This window comes from Pomacea canaliculata, linkage group LG6 (genome assembly GCF_003073045.1).
Source record: "Pomacea canaliculata isolate SZHN2017 linkage group LG6, ASM307304v1, whole genome shotgun sequence".
Taxonomy (NCBI): domain Eukaryota; kingdom Metazoa; phylum Mollusca; class Gastropoda; order Architaenioglossa; family Ampullariidae; genus Pomacea; species Pomacea canaliculata.
The window spans coordinates 11386914-11413354 of NC_037595.1; the positions used below are offsets into that span (position 1 = coordinate 11386914).

A 26441-nucleotide genomic window follows, 5' to 3' on the forward strand; every position below is an offset into this window, starting at 1 on the left:
TAACCGTAAAGACGTTGTCACGAATGTTTCATGATAAATACCGTAGTTTGAACGTATCACTCACGCAGACCCTCATTATAAGTGTTCACTAGCCCATGACCGGGATTACTCTAGTTCGCTTTCCTCCCTGTAAACTGAAACAATCTCATGACAGTTGGCTTCGTGAACACGACAGTGTGTGTGCTAAGCAGGATGTAAAGGGTTAGACCGTTGGTCCCTGCGATTTGTGAAGGCGAGATAACACACAGTACGTGCTAGATGATACTGACTGAGTGCATGTTTGTGAACTTAATCGATTGTCCTCCCCTCCACCCGAGAGGGCTCAGTGTGGACAGTTGATACCCCGTGTGCAGCGTTACCCCTTGTGTACTAAGTCTTATCAAAAAAGTGTCACTGCGCATGTCTGAGTCTGCTTGTACTTGTCACAAGGGATTTTACATTTTCCTTACTGCTGCCGCTCCAGACTAGTTGTGGTTACACTTGCTTGAAAAAGCCTGATCGACAATACGATAATCAGAACCATCGTTTCATTGGCATCGTTTTCAATTATTAATTGTCACAAGTTTACCATATATAAGGACAGGCAGGGGGTTTCAATTACTACATCCAAATGGCGGCTGGACGACATTACAAGCGGGGCTCCGATTTGCGTTTGTCCTGCAGTCTGTGCATGGAGTCCTATCGTGGTCGCACCCCCAAGCTGCTGCCATGTTTTCACACCTTCTGTCTGCCGTGTCTCGAGAACATCGTCGTCACCGCAACGTCCAAGAAATCGGCTTCACACGCAGACGACAGTCCAGTCAAAGACAAGAAGAAAACGTGTGAAGAGAACAAGCAGACCATAGAAGTTACTGAGAAGGAAACAAATCCTGGACAAAAGAAAGAAGACAAAAATGATGATAGTACCGAGGAGGAAGAAGACAAGGAAGTGATATTTCAGTGTCCTACATGCCGTGTCTCTATACCTGTCCCCGCAGGTGGAGTGAGTCAGTTTCAGGTGAGTCACACGTTCTACCTTGTCCGTATACTTCATTCAGTTTCTCACAAGTATTATCCTGCTATACTCTAGCAATAAATCGTATAAAGGTGATAACAAGTATTATTGTGAGATTCTGCAGCTAAGAACTGATCGAAGGACATCAACAAAGTTTCCAGAATCTTCCCCTTATACTATTTGTATCAAAAACCTGATAACATTTAACAAAACCTCTACCAAGTCTTGTTGCTTTACTTATTCTCATTCTCCCAGCCACTTTCTTTTCTCTTCCTCGTTCTTAATTATTTCCTTTCATTGTTTTTTGGCTTTAAGGGGATTCTGTCTTTTAAAAAAAAATGTGTTTAGTCATTTTATTGTAGAAATGTACAAAACCATTTCAAATAAAAAAATTAACACGAAATAAATAGAAAAACTGTACTTTTTATACTGTTGTACAATACCCACATTTGTTTGAACCCTGCGGTGAGGAAAACAAAACAAGAAGTAAATGGGTTGTGTTTTTAAGTGTGAAGCAGCCTTAAGTCTGTCTGAGAGAGCAGGTAGACCAAGTGTACATCTCACCTATTTCAGACCAATTTCTACGTGGACTGTGAAGATGAACCTGAAGCCAGTCTAGACCTACCTGTGGAGTGTGACACGTGTGAGGACGGCAGCCGCGAGACAGCGACACACGAGTGCGGAGACTGTCGTCACAAGATGTGCTCCCGATGCAGTCGTCTGCACGTGATCCATGCGCAAGGTCATCACGTGCGACCTCTCGAGGCCGGAGCTGCTGGCAAGGCCACCTCCAGAGTTGTAAAGACAAGAGAGTGCCCGAGTCACGCTGGCCAATCGCTGTGCTTCCACTGTCGTCAGTGTGACGTCAGCGTCTGCCTGCACTGTAAGCTGACGTCACACGAAGGTCACACTACGGAAGATTTTATGGCGGCTGTCACACGAGCCAAAGGAGAGGTAAACAGACTTATGGTGACTGCAAACCAGCAGGTGAGTCTGTTCAATAAAAGCTTTTAGATAATCTTATTAACATTATCTGACTATTCTAATCTGACCTCTAGACGAGGAAAATATTTGAATGTCTCTCTCGTATCTAGATCCAAGTGCTGGAGGCTGTACTGGGTCGTCTGGAGCGTGACACGCTAGAGTTATCCCGCCAGAAGCAGGAAATGTTGTCAAACGTGACGTCACGATACGAAGCATTGATGACGTGGGCGACCCGAGCACGTGACGAGGCGCTGGAGGAGATGGAGTGCGTGCAGCGTGCAGCACTGAAGGAGATGGAGGCCGAGCGGATTGTGGCGCGTGACACCAAACAGCTGCTGTCTCGCCTCGTGACGCGTGCGGCCTCTTCCTGTCACACCGACGCCGACGCCGACATCGTGCTGCACAAATCGGAGCTGCAGGCGGCGCTGCTGGACGACGACGCTCTCACCCGATACCGTCAACGGGGGAACAAGGAGGGTCACGTGACCTTCTTTAGGTGCAGGTCAGATGACAAAGCCGTGCAGCTAGACCAGGTGAGAGACTTCGTGGGCAGACAGGAAGGACAGGACCAGGACAAGCAGGACAAGATGGTGATGATGTCAATGAGAGAACTCTCAGAAAAAGCCGTGTCGATGACCAAGTCAATGGAGGATTTGGAATGAACATGACTAGAATGATAGGTATGTAGAAGGAATATTGTTGTGTGCGACATAGGTCTAAAGTTTGAAATGAAATAACTTAGGTCTTGTACTTAAATTAGTATTTTCAGTAATTTTTATATATTTTCAAACTGACTTTGATATCTTAGAGAGCTGTAGCAATGACTAAGGAACTGAATGATTTGAAGATAAACATGATCGCGATGCTTTAAATGACCAAGTCCTTACAAGAGAGACAAATGGCACATAACAAATCCTTATCTATGAGGGTAACAGAATAAGCAAAATTTATTCTTCTTTACATCTAGTCATCGATCTTAGAAAAAATACTTTATTACTACAAAGACACTACAATAAAAAAGAAAAAAAAATACTCGTGTAGTACTTTAAAATTGGACGAATACAATGCCTCAATGTTATGGCCATTTACATTGTAACTTAAGACGAATAATGTATAGCCATAGTCTCGATCGGTGATCTCGACGTCTTCTTAAAGTGACTCACTCCCAGTGGACCAATGATACTTCGTGATGCTGTTGTTGCTGTTAATAATATTACAACTAGCTGTAAAGTACCTTATACGCACTATAAACTATACACGCACAACACAACTCATTCCATCACGCAAACACACATGAATTTCTTACGGATGTAATATTTTCCACTAACTCGTTTTATCACATTTCACTGTTGTCTTCTAACAGAGAATGCGATAAGGTCGGTGTCATTCAGAGTACGGCGAAGTTCGAACCTGACTGTGACGACAGGAAATACTGTGATATTCGATATGGTCGACTACAACGAAGGTGGAGGCTATGACACAGCCACTGGTGTCTTCACGGCCCCCGTCACTGGAACTTACATCTTTGTAGCCAACTTGTATTCCACGTACTATGCGACTGGCTATAGCTACATCTCTCTCTCCATAGACAGTAAGATTATGAATTATATGAACGTTTCAAACAGCGTTGGCATGCTCCACGATATTGTCAGCCTTAAGACCGGCCAGAAAGTGTCATTAGTACCAAACACGCAGTTCACATTATTGAATAATGAGTTATACACATTTTACACTGGTGCTCTGCTGTGCGCCAACCCAGGCATTGAATGAAGTCAGTGAACACACACAATGTGCCAACATCAACATTCTCGCGCTGTAACATGTCTGTAAATACAGAAACTGTTTATTACCTGTTACCTCCAGAAAGACATGTTTTAAACCTTCAGTACATAACCTAGAATGAACTATTTCCCACCTGCTGACAGACTTACAAAAGTAACTGCTGTTACTGGTTTCTCAAAACATTTCCACATTCCGTTGTGGCCAATAGTATTCTTCTTTGAAACACGTGACACACAAGTAAAGCGGCAGCTTACATAGGGCGTTGTCATAGCAACCTGCACACACAGACGTCTCCACCTTATTTCGTCAGGCATCTGACAATTCGATATTTAAATATTTCACACAAATATAATCCAGCTGTTTTGCCAGAATTCTTGGATTTAAGATGCTTAAGCAAAGCTAACAATAGTGCATGAAATTTATTTCCATGTGTTTACAAGTAAAATTATTTTAATTAAAATACCGATCACCTATCTTGATTTTACATTAATTCAAAATTAAGTAAACGAAATATCTATTTTGTCTGAAATGATGTCTAGTATTTCCTTCATATTTGATTATCTTGTGTCATATCAAATGTTACAGAAAGAAAATGACAAGAAAATACTGTGCTTCTTTGATAAGGGAGATAACGTTTCTCCATACGATTTTTTTTTCATGGTTACTGTTCTTGGTCGATTTTGCTCCTCGTTGACTTTTGTAATTAATTGTAAAGATTGGAACATTAATGATAAACGAATGAATTTATCTGTAGTCAGTTAAAAGTATAGATACAACATTTAACTATAGCACATTAAAATGAATTTTCCTGTGTTTAGAATTAAAATTATTTGAAAATACCGATTACCTATCTCGAATTTATATTCTTTTCAAATAAACGGAATACCTATTTTGTCTGAAATTATGTCTAGTATTTCCTTCATATTTGATTATCTTGTGTCAAATCAAATGTTACAGAAAGAAATTGACTAGAAAATACACTCTTGGATAAGGGAGACAACTTTTCTCCATACGATTTGTTTTCATGGTTGCTGTTCTTGGTAGATTTTGCTCCTCATCGATTTTCGTAAAGGGTTCTTTCATTTCTTAAATTCTAAAGATTTAAACATTAATGATAAACCAATGAATATGTCTGTAGTGGGTTAAAGTTTATATACAACACTTAAAAAGATTCCCACAAATAAAGGGAAATAAAGCAAATCCCAGACCGACAGTTTTAATACCGTTTTGTCACGACTTTGGAAAGAGAGAATGCAAGAAAGGATTAATAATACTGACAACTGTAAATAAATTTGGACCTGTAACATTAAAGTGACAAATTGCCACCAAAGGCCTTTCGTTTACAGAAATACATCGGACACCAAACTCGTTGTCTCTTAAATGACTCATTTTAATTTTTATTTCTCTTTTTAACATACCTGCACTATTCTCACTAGTCTCGCTACCTAGGTTGAGTTATTTACCACAAATAGACAAACGGATGTTACAGGCAGTAGCACGAACTCGTTGATTGTTGAGAAACCAGCATGACAATGAAACAGTTTTTCCCCGAAACACGATTCATTGCTTTCGTTTCACTTCGTCGTCCCTCGACTGGATCGGTCGTTGGTCGCTGGAGGTGAGCACATGGATACAAATGGCGGACTGCAAGGCCCGCCACTCACAGGACGATAAGTTCTTCAAGTTCGTAAGCCAGATCTTCCTCTCCTCTCTGCGGCGTCGGACCTTCTCCAAGGTACTTTGAATAACAGTATTCGACAAAGTGTCCTGTTGGGTCACGTGGCCAAACGAGAGCAAGAGTCGCCGCTTGACTGGTTGGACTGTTGCAGCCACGTGACGTAGCACACTGTTAGGGACGCTCGTTGATCGCAGGTGCGAATCCCGTATTTTGCTAGCAGAGAATTAATTAAAGGATTCGTTTAGGAAGCTGAAATGTACAGGTTAGGTTTAAATCTCCTATATTGTCATATCTGCAATTAGACACAAACCATTCATGTTGGTCTTTAAATACCCTCCCCTGTCCACCTTAACGAGGGGTGAGCAAGGCACGAATCGCATCCACTTCGAGGACACACGCTTTCCACGCTTTCCACGAGGCAGAACACATGGGCAACTCTACACCCGTCCCCACTCTACCTGCCCTCACCATGATATTCTTTACATATTCCATCCTCTTTCCTGGATCAACCGTACAGGCAGACATATAGAGCCGTCATTAGTCATAGCCGTAAAGCCGTGAGGTTATTTCACTCTCTCATAATAAATACCCTAGTTTGAACATATCACTCATTACGACCCTTATTCTACGTGTTCACTATCCCATTACCGGGGTTACTCTAGTTCGCTTTCCTCCCGGTGAACTGAAACAAACTCATGTCAGTTAGCTCCGTGTGTGTGCTAAGCAACCGGTAAAGGGTGAGACCGTTGGTCCCTGCGGTTTGTGAAGGCGAGATACCACACAGTACGTGCTAGACGATCTTGACTGAGTGCATGTGCCCTCCCCTCCACCCGAGAGCGACGCAGTGTGGAAAGTGTGACAGTCGATACCCCGTGTGGAGCGTTACCCCTTGTGTAGTAAGCCTTATCAGAAAAGTGTCACTGCGCATGTCTGAGTCTGCTTGTACTTGTTGCAGGGATTTTACATTTTCCTTTGTACTGCCGCTTCAGACTAGTTGTGGTTACACTTGCTTGAAAAAAGCCTGCCGGACAATACGGGAATCAGAACCATCGTTTCATTGGCATCGTTTTCAATTATTAATTGTTACAAGTTTACCATATATAAGGACAGGCAGGAGTTTCAACGTTTCAATTACTACATCCAAATGGCGACTGGACGACATTACAAGCGGGGCTCCGATTTGCGTTTGTCCTGCAGTCTGTGCATGGAGTCCTATCGTGGTCGCACTCCCAAGCTGCTGCCATGTTTTCACACCTTCTGTCTGCCGTGTCTGGAGAACATCGTCGTCACCGCAACGTCCAAGAAATCGGCTTCACACGCAGACGACAGTCCGGTGAAAGACACGAAGAAAACGTGCGAAGAGAACAAGCAAAACATAGAGGTTACTGAGAAGGAAACGAATCCTGAAGAAAAGAAAGAAGACAAAATTGATGACAGTACCGAGGAGGAAGAAGACAAGGAAGTGATATTTCAGTGTCCTACATGCCGTGTCTCTATACCTGTCCCCGCAGGTGGAGTGAGTCAGTTTCAGGTGAGTCACACGAAGATCTAGTTTGTCCTTTTATGTGCTTCCTTCAGTTTCTCCCAAGTGGTATCCTGCTATAAGTTAGCAATAAATCGTATGAAGTGGTAACCAAGTATTATTCTGAGATTCTGCAGCAAAGAATTGATCAAAGTTTATCCACAAAGTTTCCAGAATCTTGCCCTTATACTTGTTGTGGCAAAAACCTGATAACATTTAATCGAACCTCTACCAAGTCTTGTTACTTTATTTATTCTATCCTCTCAGACAATTCCCCCCCCCCCCCACCTCTCTCTTTCTTTCTCTTAAATATTTCATTTTATTTGTGCTCGCCTTAAGGAGTTTGTGTTTTAAAAAAGGTGTTTTTGTTATTTTATTGTAGAAACTTACAAAACAATTCCAAAATACAAAATAGGACGAAATAACATATAAAATTGTACTTTTTTCCCCTTTTCTACAATACCCACGTTTGTTAGAACCCTGCGGTGAGGGAAAAAAAAAAAAACAACCCAAGTAAATGCGTTGTGTTTCTAAGTGTGAAGCAGCCTTAAGTCTGTCTGAGTGAGTAATATCTGGAGGGCATAACTTTTTTTAAAGCTTCTGTTCAACAAGGCAACACGCATAGAAGATAACGAGGAACAAATTTGTACTCTTGTCAAATGACCAGAAACAACAGAGAAAAATATCCTTACTAAATTTGAATACTACATGTATTAGAGGAACTACACTTATACCCTAAAAGGATCACTACAAAACTCATAAAGCTTTCGTCTTCCTACTTTTACATTGTTTTTCAGTCAATCTTTCATTTTTGTAGGATCTTAAAGATTAATCATATTCATCATTTATTTTGTATTAACAACAATTTAAATGATTAAACGTATTTGTTTATTTGCTTTCCAGAAAAACAGTTTCAAGCGTAAAGTGTTAACATCAAACCAACGATAACTTTGACCTGTACTTGTAATCATGTATATCAATATTGCTACAGCATTTTACACTCGTGGATACTCCTTTCCCTGACAAATGCTTTTATATTTTTATTAATACCTTTTTCAGTCCATACATTGATCAGGTTTCAGATCAGTTAAAAATTAAATAAATATGTGCAGACAAAGGTAAGCCACTTAAAACAATATCATGACGAACAAATCTTCCATCTCATGTGTTTGGTCACACTTTATAGATTGGAATATAATTTATATTTTGTGACACGATTTACGTTGTAACCTAGCGATACAACACGATAGCAACATTTCGCTGAAACAAATAAATAGGACATCTAGAGAGCAAGTAGATCAAGGGTACATCTCACCTATTTCAGACCAATTTCTACGTGGACTGTGATGATGAACCTGACGCCAGTCTAGACCTACCTGTAGAGTGTGACACGTGTGAGGACGGCAGCCGCGAGACAGCGACACACGAGTGCGGAGACTGTCGTCACAGGATGTGCTCCCGATGCAGTCGTATGCACCCCATCCATGCGCAAGGTCACCGCGTGCGACCTCTCGATGCCGGAGCTGTTGGCAAGGCCACCTCCAAAGTCGTGAAGACAAGAGAGTGCCCGAGTCACGCTGGCCAATCGCTGTGTTTCCACTGTCGTCAGTGTGACGTCAGCGTCTGCCTGCACTGTAAGCTGACGTCACATGAAGGTCACACTACGGAAGATTTTATGGCGGCTGTCACGCGAGCGAAAGGAGAGGTGAACAGACTTATCGTGACTGCAAACCAGCAGGTCAGTCTGTTCAATAAAAGCTTTAGATAATCTTAACATTATCTGATTATGCTAATCTGACCTCTAGAAGTGGGAACTATTTGAATGTCTTTCTTGTGTCAAGATCCAAGTGCTGGAGAATGTACTGGGTCGTCTGGAGCGTGACACGCTAGAGTTATCCCGACAGAAACAGGAAATGACGTCAAACGTGACTTCCAAATACGAAGCGTTGATGACGTGGGCGACCCGTGCTTGTGACGAGGCTCTGGAGGAGATGGAGTGTGTGCAGCGTGCAGCACTGACGGAGATGGAGGCGGAGCGGATTGTGGCGCGTGACACCAAGCAGCTGCTGTCTCGACTCGTGACACGTGCGGCCTCTTCCTGTCACACCGACGCCGACGCCGACATCGTCCTGCACAAATCGGAGCTACAGGCGGCGCTGCTGGACGACGACGCTCTCACCCGGTACCGTCAGCGGGGAAACAAGGAGGGTCACGTGACCTTTTTCACCTACAGGTCTGATGACAAAGCCGTGCAGCTTGACCAGGTACGAGACTTCATGGGCAGACAGGAAGGACAGGACCAGGACAAGCAGGACAAGATGGCGGTGATGTCAATGAGAGAACTCTCAGAGAACGCATTGACAACGATCCAGTCACTTGAGGATCTAAGGATGAACATGAGGACCATGACACGTAAGAGGAACAAATGTTGAAGTCAAGCTATTTCTTAGATTATTTGATAGGCAGTCTGTGATCATGATATCATTAAGGAAAAAGTAAAAGTAGGGTTGACCGAAATCTTCTACAATGATTTTAATGTATTGACCTACTACACCGTAAATCATAGAACTGAGCTCATCACAATATTTTTTATATCCACTAGTGTAAAAGATGAATTATCTACTAAGTATTGTGTAGTCTATTTGTCAATCTGGCTGTCATCAATGTTTGTGTTTCAAACCTCTGTCTTTGTACACAGGCTTGTACATCGAGAATTTGGTGGTGGTCACCAGAATTTTGAGCAAAATCATCTTGATTAAAGCTCTTTCCAATTGTTAGTTTATTATATATTGTAATATAATAAATGCCTGTATTAGCTATATACACACACAAGCAAACGCACAAACACGCTTGAAGTTTTAACTAATAAAAAACATATATTACCCATCAGCAAAAAAAAAGTATTTTATGTCTTTTTTTCTCCTGACAGAAAATGCAACAAGACTGGTTTCATTTAGGGTACGTCTGAGTACACCTCTTAATGTGACGGCAGGTAATCCTTTTATATTCGATGTGGTCGACTACAACGAAGGTGGAGGCTATGATACAGCCACTGGTGTCTTCACGGCCCCCGTCACTGGAACTTACATCTTCATGGCCAACTTGTATGACCAGACATATGGGAGTGGCTATGGCTACATCTCTCTCTCCATTGACAGTAAGAATATCAATTTTATGAACATTTCAAACTGCGTTGGTATGATCCACGATATTGTCAGCCTTAAGACCGGCCAGAAAGTGTCTTTAGTACCAGACTCGCAGTTCACATTATACAGCAACGACTTATACACATTTTACTCTGGTGCTCTTCTGCGTGCCAACCCAAGCGCTGAATGAAGTCAGTGAATACATACAATGTGCCAACATCGACATTCTGGCGCTGTAACATCTCTGTAATGAGAAAACCCGTTTAGAACAATAACATTTTTGTGTCGACATACTACCGTTAATATTTGAATAAAATGATTGATAAGATGTCAAAGTCAAGACAAAACCGCGTGTACAAACTAAATATCTGAACGACCAGCTTTTGCTTGTGTAGATATTACATTTGAATGTTGTTTACTCTAGCACAGGCTGTAAGCAGCGGTCTCTAAATATCACGGTATCAGACTCTTCGGCTCTATTCAATAGCTTCAAACCTGCGGACACTTGGAGCAAATTCTAGAAGTAAAAGTCCAAATAATGTTCAAAACGTTGTCGTGCATAGAACATGAGATAGAGACTTACAGGAACTGCCTCCATCGTCTTCCTCCTAGATACATTTTTCCTCCGGTCCTAGTTATTGCCGGGAAAAGGTCACCTAAAGAATAAAACATTAGTTTCCTATAAAAGTAATGTAGAATGCAGTGAACTTCATCGTTTTACATTATCATCGAACTGATCTTTTGAGTCACATGTTTTTTGTGAAATTTAAATAAAAACTTACATCTTCTGATCATGATGGCGAGAGACAAAAATGACCACAAACAACAAACCTTTTTGTTAAATTAAAGGAAAGGAAAATCAGTTTTATTTAACTGCGACACATTTTCCTTGAATGCATAAAGCACCCCCATTATTCACTCTTTTTTTTCTGTAAATAGAAAGAAATTTTCTCCCCTGTAATAAATAACTCAGACCGAACACGTTCATACGTACTAACAGTTCTTACAAAACACTGTTATTGGCTTCTCAAGCAAATTTTATTCTTCCTTTCTACCCCAGAGTATTAATCTGTTAACCCTGTAACCTCACTGATATCTGCCTATGTCGTAAGTAAAGCGGCAGCTTTAATTAGTAGTAGCCATAGCAACCTCTTGAGATTTACATAGAAATCTTAACCATATTTCGTTAGTCATTTGACTATTTCGATTCTTATTATACTTAAGACAATTTAAATATAGCATATGATAGAAAATAGTTTTCCTGGGCTTAGAATTAAAATAATTTGATTATACCGATTCATAAACTGAGTTGATTTTATATTTATTAAAAGTTTAATAAACAGAATGTCTATATTGTCTGAAATGGTGTCTTGTGTTTCCTTTCATATTTGATTGCCGTGTGTTGTGTGAAATGTTACAGTAAGAAAATGTCTGTTATAAATACTGTAACTATTTTCTTTAATAAGGGAGATAACTGTTGGCCCACAATATATTTTCCCTTATTGATTCTTGTAATGGATTCTCTTCTCTACAACACTTATGTATTAATTTTTTTTTTACGAGAAACAAATGAATGGCTCTGTAGTTCTAGTTTCAGTTTATATACAACATATAAGCCCTTGTCACAAAGAAAAGTAAACTCATAACCGAAAGTTTTGAATGCTTTTTGACATGACTAGAAAGAGAGAAGGGAAGAAAGATTTAATGATGAAGACAACATTTAAATTAATTAACACATAAAAAAATTTTGATCTGAAAGAACACCGTCACTTTTTAAAAGCGTTTTTTAAAAATATAGATATCGCTCAACTAGTTCATTAGCTAACTCACATTTTATTTTAATATAATACTTACTCTGTAATATATACCTTCACTTTGTGGTGCGTATTTCGTGACACTGCCTTGGTCAAGTCATTTACCACAGGTGGACAATCGGATGCTGAAAGGCAAGTGCGTGTTTGGGAGAACGAATTGGTTGGTTGTGAAGAAAAAAAACTGGAATAGTTGACAACCAGCTGTTCCCCGAAACATTTCTTTCATTTCATTATTCCCTCGACTTGCACCAGTTAGGGGGAGCACATGGATTCAAGCGACAGACTGCAAGGTCCACCATTCTCAGGGAAGCAATGTAGCAGACGTGACAGTTGGCACCCCGTGTGCAGCGTTCCCCATCATCTTGAGTAGCAAGTTGATTTTAAAAAAAAAGTGTTACTGCGCATGTCTGAGTCTGCCGGTACTCGTCTCCGGTGCATTTACATTTTACTTACTGTACTTATTCATGTTGCTCCCGAGTAGTTGTATACAATACGGAAATCAGAACAATTGCTTCATTTCCTTCGCTTTGATCTATAAAGTGTGTGGTGTGTGACCTGGTGTTATGTGCAGGGAGTGTGACCCGATGTCCAACGTGTCTAGAATGTGACGTAGTATGCGAAGAACGTGATGTGTGTGTGTGAGAGAGAAAGAGACCTGATTGTGACGTGTAGCGAAGATCTTGCCTGTGGAAAGGTTTTCTGGGTAATCCTCATTTCCTACTTGTCTTCGTGCAAACGCACAATCATAGACATCATTTAGAGGATATATTCTGGTTGTTAAGAAACAAATAAACTTAAAAAAAATACAAGCAGGAACTTTCACTCACCATGTTATTTTGTAAAAGAAAAGTTTACTTTAAAAAACAACCATAATACTAGATTATACACATACATTACAAAAAATATCTGTAAATGTGAAAAGGAGGGATACATATCTGTGATTGGACTTAGACCAGTTTATCAGCATGTAACATTTTAAAAAATCAGTCTTGACGGAGTAATTTTAAAAAATCGCCGTCTCCAAAACGTATTTTTCTTTGAGCTGTACGCTGATACCAAGATCCGCTCATTCTTAAAATGTTTTAATTAAGCTTGGATAATACTATCCCGATTTTTTAGCTTTTACTTGCGCGATGAATGTATCGCGACAGTCAGCGTTTTAAATGACCATGATTACAAGATAACTTGCTACCAAAAGGGAGACAACACCTTTTTGCTACGGATTAGCTTGATGGAGTTACTGTTCTTGACCGTTCACTGTGCCTGCTTTGAGTTGTATGACAGTAAACTCCGGTAGCACTTGCTACAAAGAGGATTATAATCAGAATAGTTTTTTGAGATATTTGTCATTGAGAAAACTTATGCAGCAACAAACTAAAACTTCAGAACTAGCAGCAGTAAATACAGTAGAGATGATGATGATTGATGATGATGAGGAGGAGACTTTCGTTATTTTGAATTAATCTTAATTATCTGAAAAGTGTTAATCGTCATTGTCACGCTAAAGTGGGTATATATGGTATCAGCACAATTGATAAAAGATATACTTTACACCTCACGCGGCAATGCGAAATCTAATCTATATCCAGGTATGTGCAGCCATTGATAAAATATTTGCTGCCAAACGTTCTCACTGAATATTCCGAAGTATTCTTTATCACTCTGATTAATGTGACTGCGATAGTCTGGACCATATGAAAACCACAAGTTGAGAAACCACAAATCACTAAACTATGTTCACCTTAAGGGACAATTAGAGATAAAACACAAAAGCAGACGACAAGATAAAATCTGAAGACTTACTTTTAAAATCAATTAAAGACCCAAGGTTTTTTATGTCTGGTACCTCAGTAATGGGATCTGAACTGATACATCAAGCAAAAGCAAAAGTGAAAGTACAGTCTTCTTTAGGAGTAGAGAAAAGGAAACTTATCATCAGGAGCACGTTGCTGACTGTATTATACAATTATCAATCAAAAAGTATCAATGAAACTGTAACCTTCACGACAGGCAGATAAAAATTACTATCAAAAACAAATCACTGCGCATGTCCAAATTATCCGCCCCTTTTCGACCTATTTCCCGCACATATCATCACACTTTAGTCTTTTTTAGCGAAGGGAGCTAGTCGGACGTAGTTTTTGCCGCAAAAATCATATTTGACACCAAAATATAATTACCACATCACAACCGAGATTTTAAAGACAAGATGGCGACTGGGCGATATCAAACTCCAGACTCCAGTGAGGTGCGTTTGTCCTGCAGTCTGTGCATGGAGTCCTATCGTGGTCGCACCCCCAAGCTGCTGCCATGTTTTCACACCTTCTGTCTGCCGTGTCTGGAAACCATGGCTGCTGCAGCAGCTTCCACAAAATCGTTCTCAGACGAAACAAACGCAGATGAAGACAAGAAGAGTGGAGAAGATGCCGTCATAGATGAGGAACAAAGCAAAACAAAGACCTTCCTGTGTCCGACGTGCCGTGCCTCCGTTGTTGTGCCTGAGGGTGGAGTAAGTCAGTTACAGGTGAGTCACTAACGGAAAAAAGAACACAAAGGCCTGGGCTAGCGTTGTCATGATTGCATATTCATTTGTTAATACTTACAGGTTCTGTCAGACTGATTCTTACCTTCAGCCCACTTTCTCAAGGTTAAAAATTTCTTCAGGTGAGTTGGCATGAGACAATTTAAGATGAGACCGTTCTAGGTGAATCAGATCCATGGCAGTCAACAAAATGCAGTGCCCTGATTATTTGAAACAATGTTGTCCTAAAGCAAATTCTAAAATAAGGTTTTGTTTTTAAAGAATAAAGAATAAAAGGGATGTAGATAAATGATCACATAGGCAAGAAAACAATGTTGATTTATTGTAGGGTTCTGCTTAAAGAATTCATACCCTGTCACTATAAAAACATTTTTTATTGATGATTTATGTACATTTAAGCGCGTAATTAATACTTAATAAAGAAAAAAAGGAGTGTAATCTTTAATCGATATAAAAGAACTTTGTTCATCACAAAGATAAACAACTAGATTGCTAAGTTTGGATATCTTTCAGACCAACTTCTACGTGGACTTTAATGACTCGTCAGATGTGACTCTACCTGTGGAGTGTGACACGTGTGAGGACGGCAGCCGCGAGACAGCGACACACGAGTGCGGAGACTGTCGTCACAAGATGTGCTCCCGATGCAGTCGTCTGCACGCCATGTTTGCTAAGGGTCATCGCGTGCGACCCCTGGAGGCCGGTGTTACTGGCAAGGCCACCTCCAGAGTCGTGAAGACAAGAGAGTGCCCGAGTCACGCTGGCCAATCGCTGTGCTTCCACTGTCGTCAGTGTGACGTCAGCATCTGCCTGCACTGTAAGCTGACGTCACACGAAGGTCACGCCACAGAAGATTTTATGGCGGCTGTCACGCGAGCCAAAGGAGAGGTGACCAGACTTATGGTGACTGCAAACCAGCAGGTGAGTGGTTCCAACCAAATAAAAAAAAATAAAATAAAAAAATAAAAAAATTAAATAAATAAAAGAATGAAATAAAATCTTTAATTGTGTTCCTGTGTGTGCTACTTCTGTCTAGATCCAAGTGCTAGAAGCTGTACTGGGTCGTTTGGAGCGTGACACGCTAGAGTTATCCCGCCAGAAACAGGAAATGACGTCAAACGTGACTTCCAAATACGAAGCGTTGGTGGCGTGGGCGACTCGTGCACGTGACGAGGCGCTGGAGGAGATGGAGTGTGTGCAGCGTGCAGCACTGAAGGAGATGGAGGCCGAGCGGATTGTTGCGCGTGACACCAAACAGCTGCTGTCTCGCCTCGTGACGCGTGCGGCCTCTTCCTGTCACGCCGACGCCGACGCCGACATCGTTCTTCACAAATCAGAGCTGCAGGCGGCGCTGCTGGACGACGACGCTCTCACCCGATACCGTCAACGGGGAAACAAGGAGGGTCACGTGACCTTTTTCACCTGCAGGTCAGACGACAAAGCCGTGCAGCTCGACCAGGTGAGAGACTTCGTGGGCAGACAGGAAGGACAGGACCAGGACAAGCAGGACAAGATGGCGGTGATGTCAATGAGAGAACTCTCAGAAAAAGCTGTGACGATGACCAAGTCAATGGAGGATTTGGGGATGAACATCACTAGAATGATAGGTATGTAGAAGGAATATTGCTGTGTGCGACATAGGTCTAAATTTTGAAATGAAATAACTTACATCTTGTACTTAAATCAGTATTTTCAGTGACCTTCATATATTGTCAAAGTGACTTTGATATCTTAGAGAGCTGTAGCAATGACTAAGGAACTCAATGATTTGAAGATGAACACGATCACGATGCTTTAAAAGACCAAGTCCTTACAAGAGAGACAAATGACAAATAACAAATCCTTATCTGTGAGGGTAACAGAATAAGCAAAATTTATTCTTCTTTACATCTAGCCATCGATCTTAGAAATAAACTTTATTGCTACAAAGACACAACAATAAAAAAGAAAAAAAAATACTCGTGTAGTACTGTAAAATTGGACGAATACAATGCCTCAGTGTTATGACCATATACATTGAAACTTAAGACAAATAATGTATAGCCATAGTCAGTCTCTATCGGTGATCTCGACGTCTTCTTAAAGTGACTGACTCCCAGTGGACCAATGGTACTTTGTGATGTTGTTGTTGTTGTTAATAATATTACAACTAGCTGTAAACTACCTTATAGGCACTATAAACTATACACGCACAACACAACTCATTCCTTTACGCACACACGCACGGAATTCTTACGGATGTAATATTTTCCACTAACTCGTTTTATCACATGTCACTGTTGTCTTCTAACAGAAAATGCGATAAGGCCGGTGTCATTCAGAGTACGGCGAAGTGTAAACATCAATGTGACGGCAGGAAATACTGTGATGTTCGATGTGGTCGACTTCAACGAAGGTGGAGGCTATGACACAGCCACTGGTGTCTTCACAGCCCCCGTCACTGGAACTTACATCTTTGTAGCCAACTTGTATAACCAGGTGACTGCAAGTGGCTGTGGCTACTGCTCTCTCTCCATAGACAGTAAGATTATGAATTATATGAACATCTCAAACAACGTTGGTATGATCCACGATATTGTCAGCCTTAAGACCGGCCAGAAAGTGTCATTAGTACCAAACACACAGTTCACATTAAACAAAAATGAGGGTTACACATTTTACACCGGTGCTCTGCTGTGTGCCACCCCAGGCACTGAGTGAAGTCAGTGAACACACACAATGTGCCAACATCAACATTCTGGCACTGTAACATGTCTGTAAATACAGAAACTGTTTATTACCTGTGATCTGCAGAAAGACATGTCTCAACCTTCAGTTCATAACCTAAAACGAACAATTTCACACCTGCTGACAGACTTACAAAAGTAACCGCTGATACTCGTTTCTCAAACAATTTCCACAATCCCTTGTGGCCAATAGTATTCTTCTTTGAAACACGTGACGTCACTGACGTCTGCTTTGGTCACAAGTAAAGCGTCAGCTTACATAAGGCGTTGTCATAGCAACCTGCTGACTTTTACACACACAGACGTCTCCCCTTTATTTGGTCAGGCATCCGACAATTCGATGTTTAAATATTTCATGCAAATATAACCCACTTGTTGTGCCAGAGTTCTTGGACTTAAGATGCTTAAGCAAAGTTAACTATAGTACGTGAAATTTATTTCCATGTGTTTAGAATTAAAATTATTTTAATTAACATACCGATCACCTATCTTGATTTTACAGTCTTTCAAAATTAAGTAAACGAAATATCTATTTTGCCTGAAATGATGTCTAGTATTTCCTTCATATTTGATTATCTTGTGTCATATCAAATGTTACAGAAAGAAAATGACAAGAAAATGACTAAGAAATACTGTGTTTCTTTGATAAGGGAGATAATTTTTCTCCATACGATTTTTTTTTCATGGTTACTGTTCTTGGTCGATTTTGCTCCTAATTGACTTTTGTAAAGGTTTTCTCATTTCCTTAATTGTAAAGATTTGAACATTAATGATAAACGAATGAATTTATCTGTAGTCAGTTAAAAGTTTAGGTACAACATTTAAATATTTTGCCTCAAATAAAAGCAAATGAAGCAAATCCAAGACTGACAGTTTTAATACGGTTTTGTCACGACTTTGGAAAGAGAGAATGCAAGAAAGGATGAGTAATACGGACACTATTTAAATAATTTTGGACCTGTAATATTAAAGTGACAAATTACCACTAAAGGCCCATCGTTTAAAGAAGATCGGACACCATACTCGTTGTCTCTTAAATAACTCATTTTAATTTTTATTTCTCTTTTTAACATACCTGCACTATTCTCACTAGTCTCACTACCTGGGTCGAGTAATTTACCACAAAGAGACAAACGAACGTTAGAGGCAGTAGCACGAACTCGTTGATTGTTGAGAAAACCAGCATGACAATGAAACAGTTTTCCCCATTGCTTTCGTTTCATTTCTTCGTCCCTCGACTGGGATCGGTCGTTGGTCGCTGGGGTGAGCACATGGATACAGGTAGCAGACTACAAGGCCCTCCACTCACAGGACGATAAGTTCTTCAAGTTCGTAAGCCAGATCTTCCTCTCCTCTTCGCGGCGTCGGACCTTATCCAAAGAACTTTGAATAACAGTATTCGACAAAGTGTCCTGTCGGGTCACGTGGCCAAACGAGAGCAGCAGTCGCCGCTTGACTGTTTCGACTGTTGCAGCCACGTGACGTAGCACACTGTTAGCGGCGCCCGTTGATCGCAGGTGCAAATCACGTATTTTGCTAGCAGAGATGCACAACCTACGGCCCGCGGGCCATATCCGGCCCGCGAAACTTCTGCCCACAGTGCAGGAAATCGGCATGTTAGTAATAAAAGAAAACCTTAAAAAAACGAAAAAAAAAAAAAAAAGGAAGAAGAAGTATTTATCCCCACGTAGGGGCGTTTCCCAATCTTTTTTCAATGGACGAACATTTCTATTCAGTGCTCTGACTTGGTGTCTCTACGATGCAGCCGGACATTCAGAAGTTGGTTTCGGGAAAACAACTTCAAATATCCCACTAATTAGTACATAATTAATGGTAAGTACAACTTGTTTCTAATAAAAAATGGTATCTGCTCTATTTTTTTTTCCTTTTTGTATTTTTGCGGTGAAGTGGCCCGCGACACGGCTGTCCGAAATGGATATGGCCCGCAGGCCAAAAAAGGTTGGGCATCACTGAATTAAAGGATTCGTTTAGGAAGCTGAAATGTACAGGTTAGGTTTAAATCTCCTATATGTCATATCTGCAAACAGACACAAACCATTCATGGTGGTCTTTAAATACCCACCCCTGTCCACACGAGTGAGCAAGGCACGAATCGCATCCACTTCGAGGACCCACGATTTCCATGCTTTCCACGAGGGAGAACACAGGGGCAACTCTACACATGTCACCCCACTCTACATGCCCTCACCATGATATTCTTTACATATTCCATCCTCTTTCCTGGATCAACCGTACAGGCAGACATATAGAGCCGTCATTAGTCATAACCGTAAAGACGTTGCCCGGTTATTTCACTACCTCATGATAAATACCCTAGCTTGAACGTATCACACACGCAGACCCTTATTATAAGTGTTCACTAGCCCATGACCGGGATTACTCTAGTTCGCTTTCCTCCCTGTGAACTGAAACAAACTCATGTCAGTTGGCTTCGTGTACACGACAGTGTGTGTGCTAAGCATCCGGTAAAGGGTGAGACCGTTGGTCCATGCGATTTGTGAAGGCGAGATAACATACAGTACGTGGTAGACGATCTTGGCTGAATGAATGTTTGTAACTTAATCGACTTCCCTTCCCTCCACCCGAGAGAGACGCAGTGTGGAAAGTGTGACAGTCGATACCCCGTGTGCAGCGTTACCTCTTGTGTAGTAACTGTCACTGCGCATGTCTGAGTCTGCTTGTGCTTGTCACAAGGGATTTTACATTTTCCTTTGTACTGCCGTTCCCGAGTAGTTGTGGTTACACTTGCTTGAACAGGCCTGCCCGACAATACGGGAATCAGAATCATCGTTTCATTTGTATCGTTTTCAACTATTAATTGTTACAAGTTTACCACATTTAAGGACAGGCAGGGGGTTTCAATTACTACATACAAATGGCGACTGGACGACATGACAAGCGGGGCTCCGATTTGCGTTTGTCCTGCAGTCTGTGCATGGAGTCCTATCGTGGTCGCACTCCCAAGCTGCTGCCATGTTTTCACACCTTCTGTCTGTCGTGTCTGGAGAACATCGTCGTCACCGCAACGTCCAAGAAATCAGCTTCACACGCAGACGACAGTCCAGTCAAAGACACAAAGAAAACGTGTGAAGAGAACAAGCAGAACATAGAAGTTACTGAGAAGGAAACAAATCCTGAACAAAAGAAAGAAGACAAAAATGATGATAGTGGAGAGGAGGAAGAAGACAAGGAAGTGACGTTTCAGTGTCCTACATGCCGTGTCTCTATACCTGTCCCCGCAGGTGGAGTGAGTCAGTTTCAGGTGAGTCACACGAAGATCTACTTTGTCCGTTTATGACCTTCCTTCAGTTTCTCCCAAGTTGTATCCTGCTATAAGTTAACGTATGAAGTGGTAACCAAGTATTATTGTAAGATTCTGCAGCAAAGAATATTGATCAAAGTTTAACCACAAAGTTTCCAGAATCTTACCCTTATACTTGTTGTGGCAAAAACATGATAACATTTAATCAAACCTCTTCCAAGTCTTGTTGCTTTATTTATTCTATCCTCCAAGCCACTCTCTTCTCTCTCTCTCTTTCTTCCTCTTAAATATTTCATTTTATTTTTGCTCGCTTTAAGGACTAAATTTTTTAAGCTTCTGTTCAACAAAACAATTGGAGACCCGCAAAGAAGATAACGAGGAACACAGTGGTGCTCTATTGAATTACGAGTCCTGTATGTTTGCAAAGTACACTGTGAACTACACCTTGTACATCCATTACCTACAGTGTTAATAACTTCTCTCATTCCACGCTTTTATACTCTTGCATTGAAAATACAGAGTTACTAAAAAAGACATAAATGTTTATTCTACATTTTTGGACTCTTGTCAAGTTACCAAAAACAACAGAGAAAAATATCTTTACTCAGTTTGAATACTAATAGAGGAACTACACTTGTAACCAAAAAGGATCACTACAAAACTCATAAAACTTTCGTCTTCCTATTTTTGCATTGTTTTTCAGTCAATGTTTAATTTTTGTAGGATCTTAAAGATTAATCCTATTCATCATTTATCTTTTATTAACAACAATTTAAAAGATTTAGCTTATTCATCTATTTCCTTTCCAGAAAAATTTTCTAGCGTAAAGTGTTAGCATCACGCCATCTATAACCTTGACATGTACGTGTAATCATGTGTGTCAATATTGCTACAACATTTTATACTCATGCATACTCCTTTCCCTGACAAATGCTCTTCTATTTTTATTATTAATACCTTTTTCGGTCCTGACATTGATCTGTTTTCATATCAGTTAAAAATTAAATAAATATGTGCACCCAAAGGTAACCCTTATCTTGAACACTTTTGTAGCAATAACATGAAGAGGTTCTTAATCTTAAACCTCATGTGTTTGGTCATACTTTATCGATTTGGATATAATTTATATTTTGTGAAATAATTTACTTTGTACCCTAACTCTATCATAAAAGGAAGCAACAACGATAGCAACATTTTGCTAAAGTAAATAAATATTACATCTAGAGAGCAGGCAGACCAAGTGTCCATCTCACCTATTTCAGACCAACTTCTACTTGGACTGTGATGATGAACCTGACGCCAGTCTAGACCTACCTGTGGAGTGTGACACGTGTGAGGACGGCAGCCGCGAGACAGCGACACATGAGTGCGGAGACTGTCGTCACAAGATGTGCTCCCGATGCAGTCGTCTGCACGCCATCCATGCGCAAGGTCATCACGTGCGACCTCTCGATGGCGGAGCTGCTGGCAAGGCCACCTCCAGAGTCATGAAGACAAGAGAGTGCCCGAGTCACGCTGGCCAATCGCTGTGTTTCCACTGTCGTCAGTGTGACGTCAGCATCTGCCTGCACTGTAAGCTGACGTCACACGAAGGTCACGCTACAGAAGATTTTATGGCGGCTGTCACACGAGCCAAAGGAGAGGTGAACAGACTTATTGTGACTGCAAACCAGCAGGTGAGTCTGTTCTATAACAGTTTTAGATAATCTTATTAACATTATCTGACTATTCTAATCTGACCTCTTGACATGGGAAATATTTGAATGTCTTTCTTGTGTCTAGATACAAGTGTTAGAGGCTGTACTGGGTCGTCTGGAGCGCGACACGCTAGAGTTATCCCGACAGAAGCAGGAAATGTTGTCAAACGTGACGTCACGATACGAAGCCTTGGTGACGTGGGTGACCCGCGCACGTGACGAGGCGCTAGAGGAGTTGGAGTGTGTGCAGCGTGCAGCACTGAAGGAGATGGAGGCGGAGCGGATTGTGGCGCGTGACACCAAACAGCTGCTGTCTCGCCTCGTGACGCGTGCGGCCTCTTCCTGTCACACCGACGCCGACGCCGACATCGTGCTGCACAAATCAGAGCTGCAGGCGGCGCTGCTAGACGACGACGCGCTCACCCGATACCGTCAACGGGGCAACAAGGAGGGTCACGTGACCTTCTTTAGGTGCAGGTCAGACGACAAGGCCGTGCAGCTAGACCAGGTACGAGACTTCGTGGGCAGACAAGAGGGACAGGACCAGGACAAGCAGAACAAGATGGTGGTGATGTCCATAAGAGAACTCTCAGAGAACGTTTTGGCAATGATCCAGTCACTGGAGGATTCGAAGATCAACACGAGGACCATGATACGTAAGAGGAACAAATGTTGAAGTCACAATATTTCTTAGATTCTTTGATAGGCTGTCTGTGAGTATGATATGATTGAAGAAAAAGTATAAGTAGGATTGATGGAAATCTTCTTCAGTGGTTTTAATGTATTGATGCACTACAGCGCAAATTATAGAACAGAGCTCATTACGATATTTTTTATGTCCACTAATGTTAAAGCTTGATTATCTACTAAGTTTTGTGTATTCTATCTGTCAATCTGGCTGTCATCAATGTTTTTGTTTCAAACCTCTGTCTTTGTACAAAATTTGGTGGTGGTTACCAAAACTTTGAGCAGTATTATCTTGATTTAAGCTCTTTACAATCTTTAGTGCATTATATATTGTAATATAATAAACGCATGTATTAATCACACATACACACAAGGAAACGCACAAACACGCTTGAATTTTTAGCAAATAAAACGCATATCTTCCCCGTGAACAAAAAAAGTATTTTACATGTCTTTTTTCTTCTGACAGAAAATGCAACAAGACTGGTTTCATTTAGGGTACGTCTGAGTGCAGATACTACTGTGACGGAAGAAAACCCTGTGATATTCGATGTGGTCGACTTCAACGAAGGTGGAGGCTATGATACAGCCACTGGTGTCTTCACGGCCCCCATCACTGGAACTTACATCTTTGTAGCCAACTTGTTTAACCAGCATTATGCGAGTGGCTGTGGCTACATCTCTCTCTCCATAGACAGTAAGAACATCAATTATATGAACGTTTCAAACAAAGTTGGCATGATCCACGATATTGTCAGCCTTAAGACCGGCCAGAAAGTGTCTTTAGTACCAAACACGCAGTTCACACTATGCAATTATGGGTTACACACATTTTACACTGGTGCTCTGCTGTGCGCCAACCCAGGCACTGAATGAAGTCAGTGAACACACACAATGAGCCAGCATCGACATTCTGGCACTGTAACATCTCTGTAATGAGGAAAACTGTTCAGAACAACTACATTCATGTGTCGACATACCACCATTAATATTTCAATAAAAGGGTTGATAAGATGTCAAAGTTCTTTTACATTATCATTGAACTCATATTTATATTTGACTAGTGAAATTAAATAAAAGTCTGCATCTTATCTTGATGTTGAGAGACAAATAAAAATGACCACAAACAATAAACCTTTTGCTACATTAATGAAATCAATCATTTGCACATAATCGCGACACGTTGTACTTGAAATATTTAAAGCATTTCTATGGTTAACTCTTACATGTCTTCCTCATCACAGGAAAAATGCGCTAAACTAGAGATAACTTTTCCCGAGAAATGTCTTTACTCTTTGCAATAGCACTCGGATTAGGGAACCATTTTAAATAATAAATAATCTTCTATTCTTATATAACTGAGCTGAATATTTTTTAATGTTTGCGTATTTAATTTTAGCCTAATAAAAATTTTTTTTTTTAACTCGAATCTTGAATTATCTCCGATTTGTAGAAAGAAATGTTGTCCCCTTTAATAAATAACCCAGACCCAATATGTTCATACGTACTAACAGTTCTTACAAAACTAACCACTGTTATTGGTTTCTCAAACAAATTTTAATCTTCCTATTTACCCCAGAGTATTAATCTGTTAACCCTGTAACCTCACTGATATCTGCCTATGTCGTAAGTAAAGCGGCAGCTTTAATTAGTAGTTGCCTTAGAAACCTCGTGAGATTTACATAGAAATCTTAACCATATTTCGTTAGGCATTTAATTATTTTGTTTCTTCTTATCCTTAAGGCAATTTAAATATAGCATATGAAAATAGTTTTCTTGGGTTTAGAATTAAAATTATTTTATTATACGGATTCATAAACTGATTTGATTTTATATTTATTAAAAGTTTAATAAACAGAGTGTCTATATTGTCTGAAATGGTGTCTTGTGTTTCCTTTCATATTTGATTGCCGTGTGTTGTGTGAAATGTTACAGTAAGAAAATGTCTGTTAAAAACACTGTAACTATTTTCTTTAAAAAGGGAGATAACTGTTGGCCCACAATATATTTTCCCTTATTGATTTTTGTCATGGATTCTCTTCTCTTCAACACTTATGTACTAATTTTTTTTACGAGAAACAAATGAATGGCTCTGTAGTTCTAGTTTCAGTTTATACACAACATATAATCCCTTGTCACAAAGAAAAGTAAACTCATAACCGAAAGTTTTGAATGCTTTTTGTCATGACTAGAAAGAGAGAAGTCAACAAAGTTTAATGATGAAAACAACATTTAAATTAATTAACACATAAAAATTTCGAGCTGAAAGCCCACCGTCACTTTTTAAAAGCGTTTTTTTTATTTTTTTAAATATAGATATCGCTCAACTAGTTCATTAGCTAACTCACATTTTACTTTAATATAATACTCGCTCTTTAATTTACCTGCACTTTGTGGTGCGCACTTCGTCACACTGCCTTTGTCAAGTCATTTACCACAGGTGGACAATCGAATGTTGAAAGGCAGGTGCGTGTTTGGGAGAGCGAATTGGTTGATTGTTGAGAAAACAACTGGAATAGTTTGACAACCAGTGTGCAGCGAAACATGAGTCATTACTTTCAAGTCTTAACAAAAAAGTGCCTTCGCATGTCTGAGTCTGCCGGTACTCGTCTCCGGTGCATTTACATTTTACTTACTGTACTTATTCATGTTTCTCCCGAGTAGTTGTAGTCGAACTTGTTAAAAGGGCCTACCAGACAATACGCAAATCAGAACAATTGTTTCATTTCCTTCGCTTTGACCTATAAAGTGTTACAAGTGAACCATATCTAAGGACAAGTAGAGGCTTTCAAGGTTTCAAATACTACCTTACTTTAGCACTGGCTGTAACTTCTAAATATCATCAGATGCTTTAGTTAATTAAACAGTTTCAAAATACGGACACGGGAGGGAAATTCGAACACCAAAAGTCTCAGTGATACTCTGAAGGTTGCTGTGATTAGAACACTAGACAGTGATTATAAAGGGGCTGACATTATCGTCTCACTCCTATATAATATTTGTTTCCTTCCTGTCCTAGCCATTTCCGTGGAAAAGTCACATAAGAAATAGAAGTGTTTCCTTTCACTGCATTGTAGAATGTAGAAAAAGCTCTGTTTTTATACTACCTTTGCACTGATTTGTTTTAAATTATTTCTATGAGTGAAATTTTTGTAAAAGTTCACATTTACTCATCTTGACAATGAAAGACAAATTGATTTTATATTCTATCCAAATTAAATAAATGGAATACCTGTTTTGTCTGAAATTGTCTAGTATTTCTTTCATATTTGATTATCTTGTGTCATATCAAATGTTACAGCTAGAAAATGACGAGGCAATACTGCGACTTTTGGATAAGGGAGATAACTTTTCTCCATACGATTTTACTTTTCGGGATTACTGTTCTTGGTCGATTTTGCTCCTCATTGATTTTTGTAATGGATTCTTTCATTTCTTAAATTCTATATATTTTAATATTTACGATAAACGAATAAATGCATCTGTAGTCAGTTAAAGTTAATATACAACACTTAAACACATTGACACAAAAGCAAATGAAGCAAATCCCAGACTGACAGTTTTAATTCTGCTTTGCTCATTACTT

General features: G+C 40.2%; 4 protein-coding genes across 5 annotated transcripts; all 4 read left to right on the forward strand.

The window, feature by feature from the left end:
• Nucleotides 1-231: 231 nt before the first annotated feature.
• Nucleotides 232-3480, forward strand: LOC112566210 (E3 ubiquitin-protein ligase TRIM56-like). The gene is made up of 4 exons (XM_025242232.1): nucleotides 232-997; nucleotides 1568-1981; nucleotides 2089-2658; nucleotides 3342-3480. Exons 1-3 carry the CDS (start codon nucleotides 611-613, stop codon nucleotides 2638-2640), a joined length of 1353 nt encoding a protein of 450 aa, XP_025098017.1. The 5' UTR covers nucleotides 232-610; the 3' UTR covers nucleotides 2641-2658; nucleotides 3342-3480.
• A 2956-nt stretch (nucleotides 3481-6436) lies between these two features.
• LOC112566206 (tripartite motif-containing protein 45-like) lies at nucleotides 6437-11456 on the forward strand. 2 transcript variants are annotated; one of them, XM_025242226.1, is made up of 4 exons: nucleotides 6437-6969; nucleotides 8285-8698; nucleotides 8802-9372; nucleotides 9890-11456. In XM_025242226.1, the coding sequence occupies exons 1-4, from the start codon at nucleotides 6583-6585 to the stop codon at nucleotides 10294-10296; spliced, it is 1779 nt and encodes a 592-aa protein (XP_025098011.1). In that variant the 5' UTR covers nucleotides 6437-6582; the 3' UTR covers nucleotides 10297-11456. The 2 variants fall into 2 exon arrangements, with proteins under 2 accessions (XP_025098011.1, XP_025098012.1); XM_025242227.1 differs by having other exon boundaries at nucleotides 9953-11456.
• A 2584-nt stretch (nucleotides 11457-14040) lies between these two features.
• On the forward strand, nucleotides 14041-18048 carry LOC112566208 (tripartite motif-containing protein 45-like). The gene is made up of 4 exons (XM_025242230.1): nucleotides 14041-14444; nucleotides 14976-15383; nucleotides 15499-16069; nucleotides 16756-18048. Exons 1-4 carry the CDS (start codon nucleotides 14130-14132, stop codon nucleotides 17160-17162), a joined length of 1701 nt encoding a protein of 566 aa, XP_025098015.1. The 5' UTR covers nucleotides 14041-14129; the 3' UTR covers nucleotides 17163-18048.
• A 1680-nt stretch (nucleotides 18049-19728) lies between these two features.
• Nucleotides 19729-24723, forward strand: LOC112566207 (tripartite motif-containing protein 45-like). Its single transcript, XM_025242228.1, has 4 exons — nucleotides 19729-20471; nucleotides 21734-22147; nucleotides 22254-22824; nucleotides 23325-24723. The coding sequence occupies exons 1-4, from the start codon at nucleotides 20085-20087 to the stop codon at nucleotides 23729-23731; spliced, it is 1779 nt and encodes a 592-aa protein (XP_025098013.1). The 5' UTR covers nucleotides 19729-20084; the 3' UTR covers nucleotides 23732-24723.
• Nucleotides 24724-26441: the final 1718 nt, after the last annotated feature.

What these genes read in the sequence shown, in the direction of transcription:
- LOC112566210 (XM_025242232.1), top strand. Translation starts at nt 611, where the DNA reads ATGGCGGCTGGACGACATTACAAGCGGGGCTCCGATTTGCGTTTGTCC. An exon ending in GTGGAGTGAGTCAGTTTCAG is followed by an intron (nt 998 to 1,567) that starts GTGAGTCACACG and finishes CACCTATTTCAG; the next exon opens with ACCAATTTCTACGTGGACTG. An exon ending in TGGTGACTGCAAACCAGCAG is followed by an intron (nt 1,982 to 2,088) that starts GTGAGTCTGTTC and finishes TCTCGTATCTAG; the next exon opens with ATCCAAGTGCTGGAGGCTGT.
- LOC112566206 (XM_025242226.1), top strand. Translation starts at nt 6,583, where the DNA reads ATGGCGACTGGACGACATTACAAGCGGGGCTCCGATTTGCGTTTGTCC. An exon ending in GTGGAGTGAGTCAGTTTCAG is followed by an intron (nt 6,970 to 8,284) that starts GTGAGTCACACG and finishes CACCTATTTCAG; the next exon opens with ACCAATTTCTACGTGGACTG. An exon ending in GAACATGAGGACCATGACAC is followed by an intron (nt 9,373 to 9,889) that starts GTAAGAGGAACA and finishes TTCTCCTGACAG; the next exon opens with AAAATGCAACAAGACTGGTT.
- LOC112566208 (XM_025242230.1), top strand. Translation starts at nt 14,130, where the DNA reads ATGGCGACTGGGCGATATCAAACTCCAGACTCCAGTGAGGTGCGTTTG. An exon ending in GTGGAGTAAGTCAGTTACAG is followed by an intron (nt 14,445 to 14,975) that starts GTGAGTCACTAA and finishes GATATCTTTCAG; the next exon opens with ACCAACTTCTACGTGGACTT. An exon ending in TGGTGACTGCAAACCAGCAG is followed by an intron (nt 15,384 to 15,498) that starts GTGAGTGGTTCC and finishes ACTTCTGTCTAG; the next exon opens with ATCCAAGTGCTAGAAGCTGT.
- LOC112566207 (XM_025242228.1), top strand. Translation starts at nt 20,085, where the DNA reads ATGGCGACTGGACGACATGACAAGCGGGGCTCCGATTTGCGTTTGTCC. An exon ending in GTGGAGTGAGTCAGTTTCAG is followed by an intron (nt 20,472 to 21,733) that starts GTGAGTCACACG and finishes CACCTATTTCAG; the next exon opens with ACCAACTTCTACTTGGACTG. An exon ending in CAACACGAGGACCATGATAC is followed by an intron (nt 22,825 to 23,324) that starts GTAAGAGGAACA and finishes TTCTTCTGACAG; the next exon opens with AAAATGCAACAAGACTGGTT.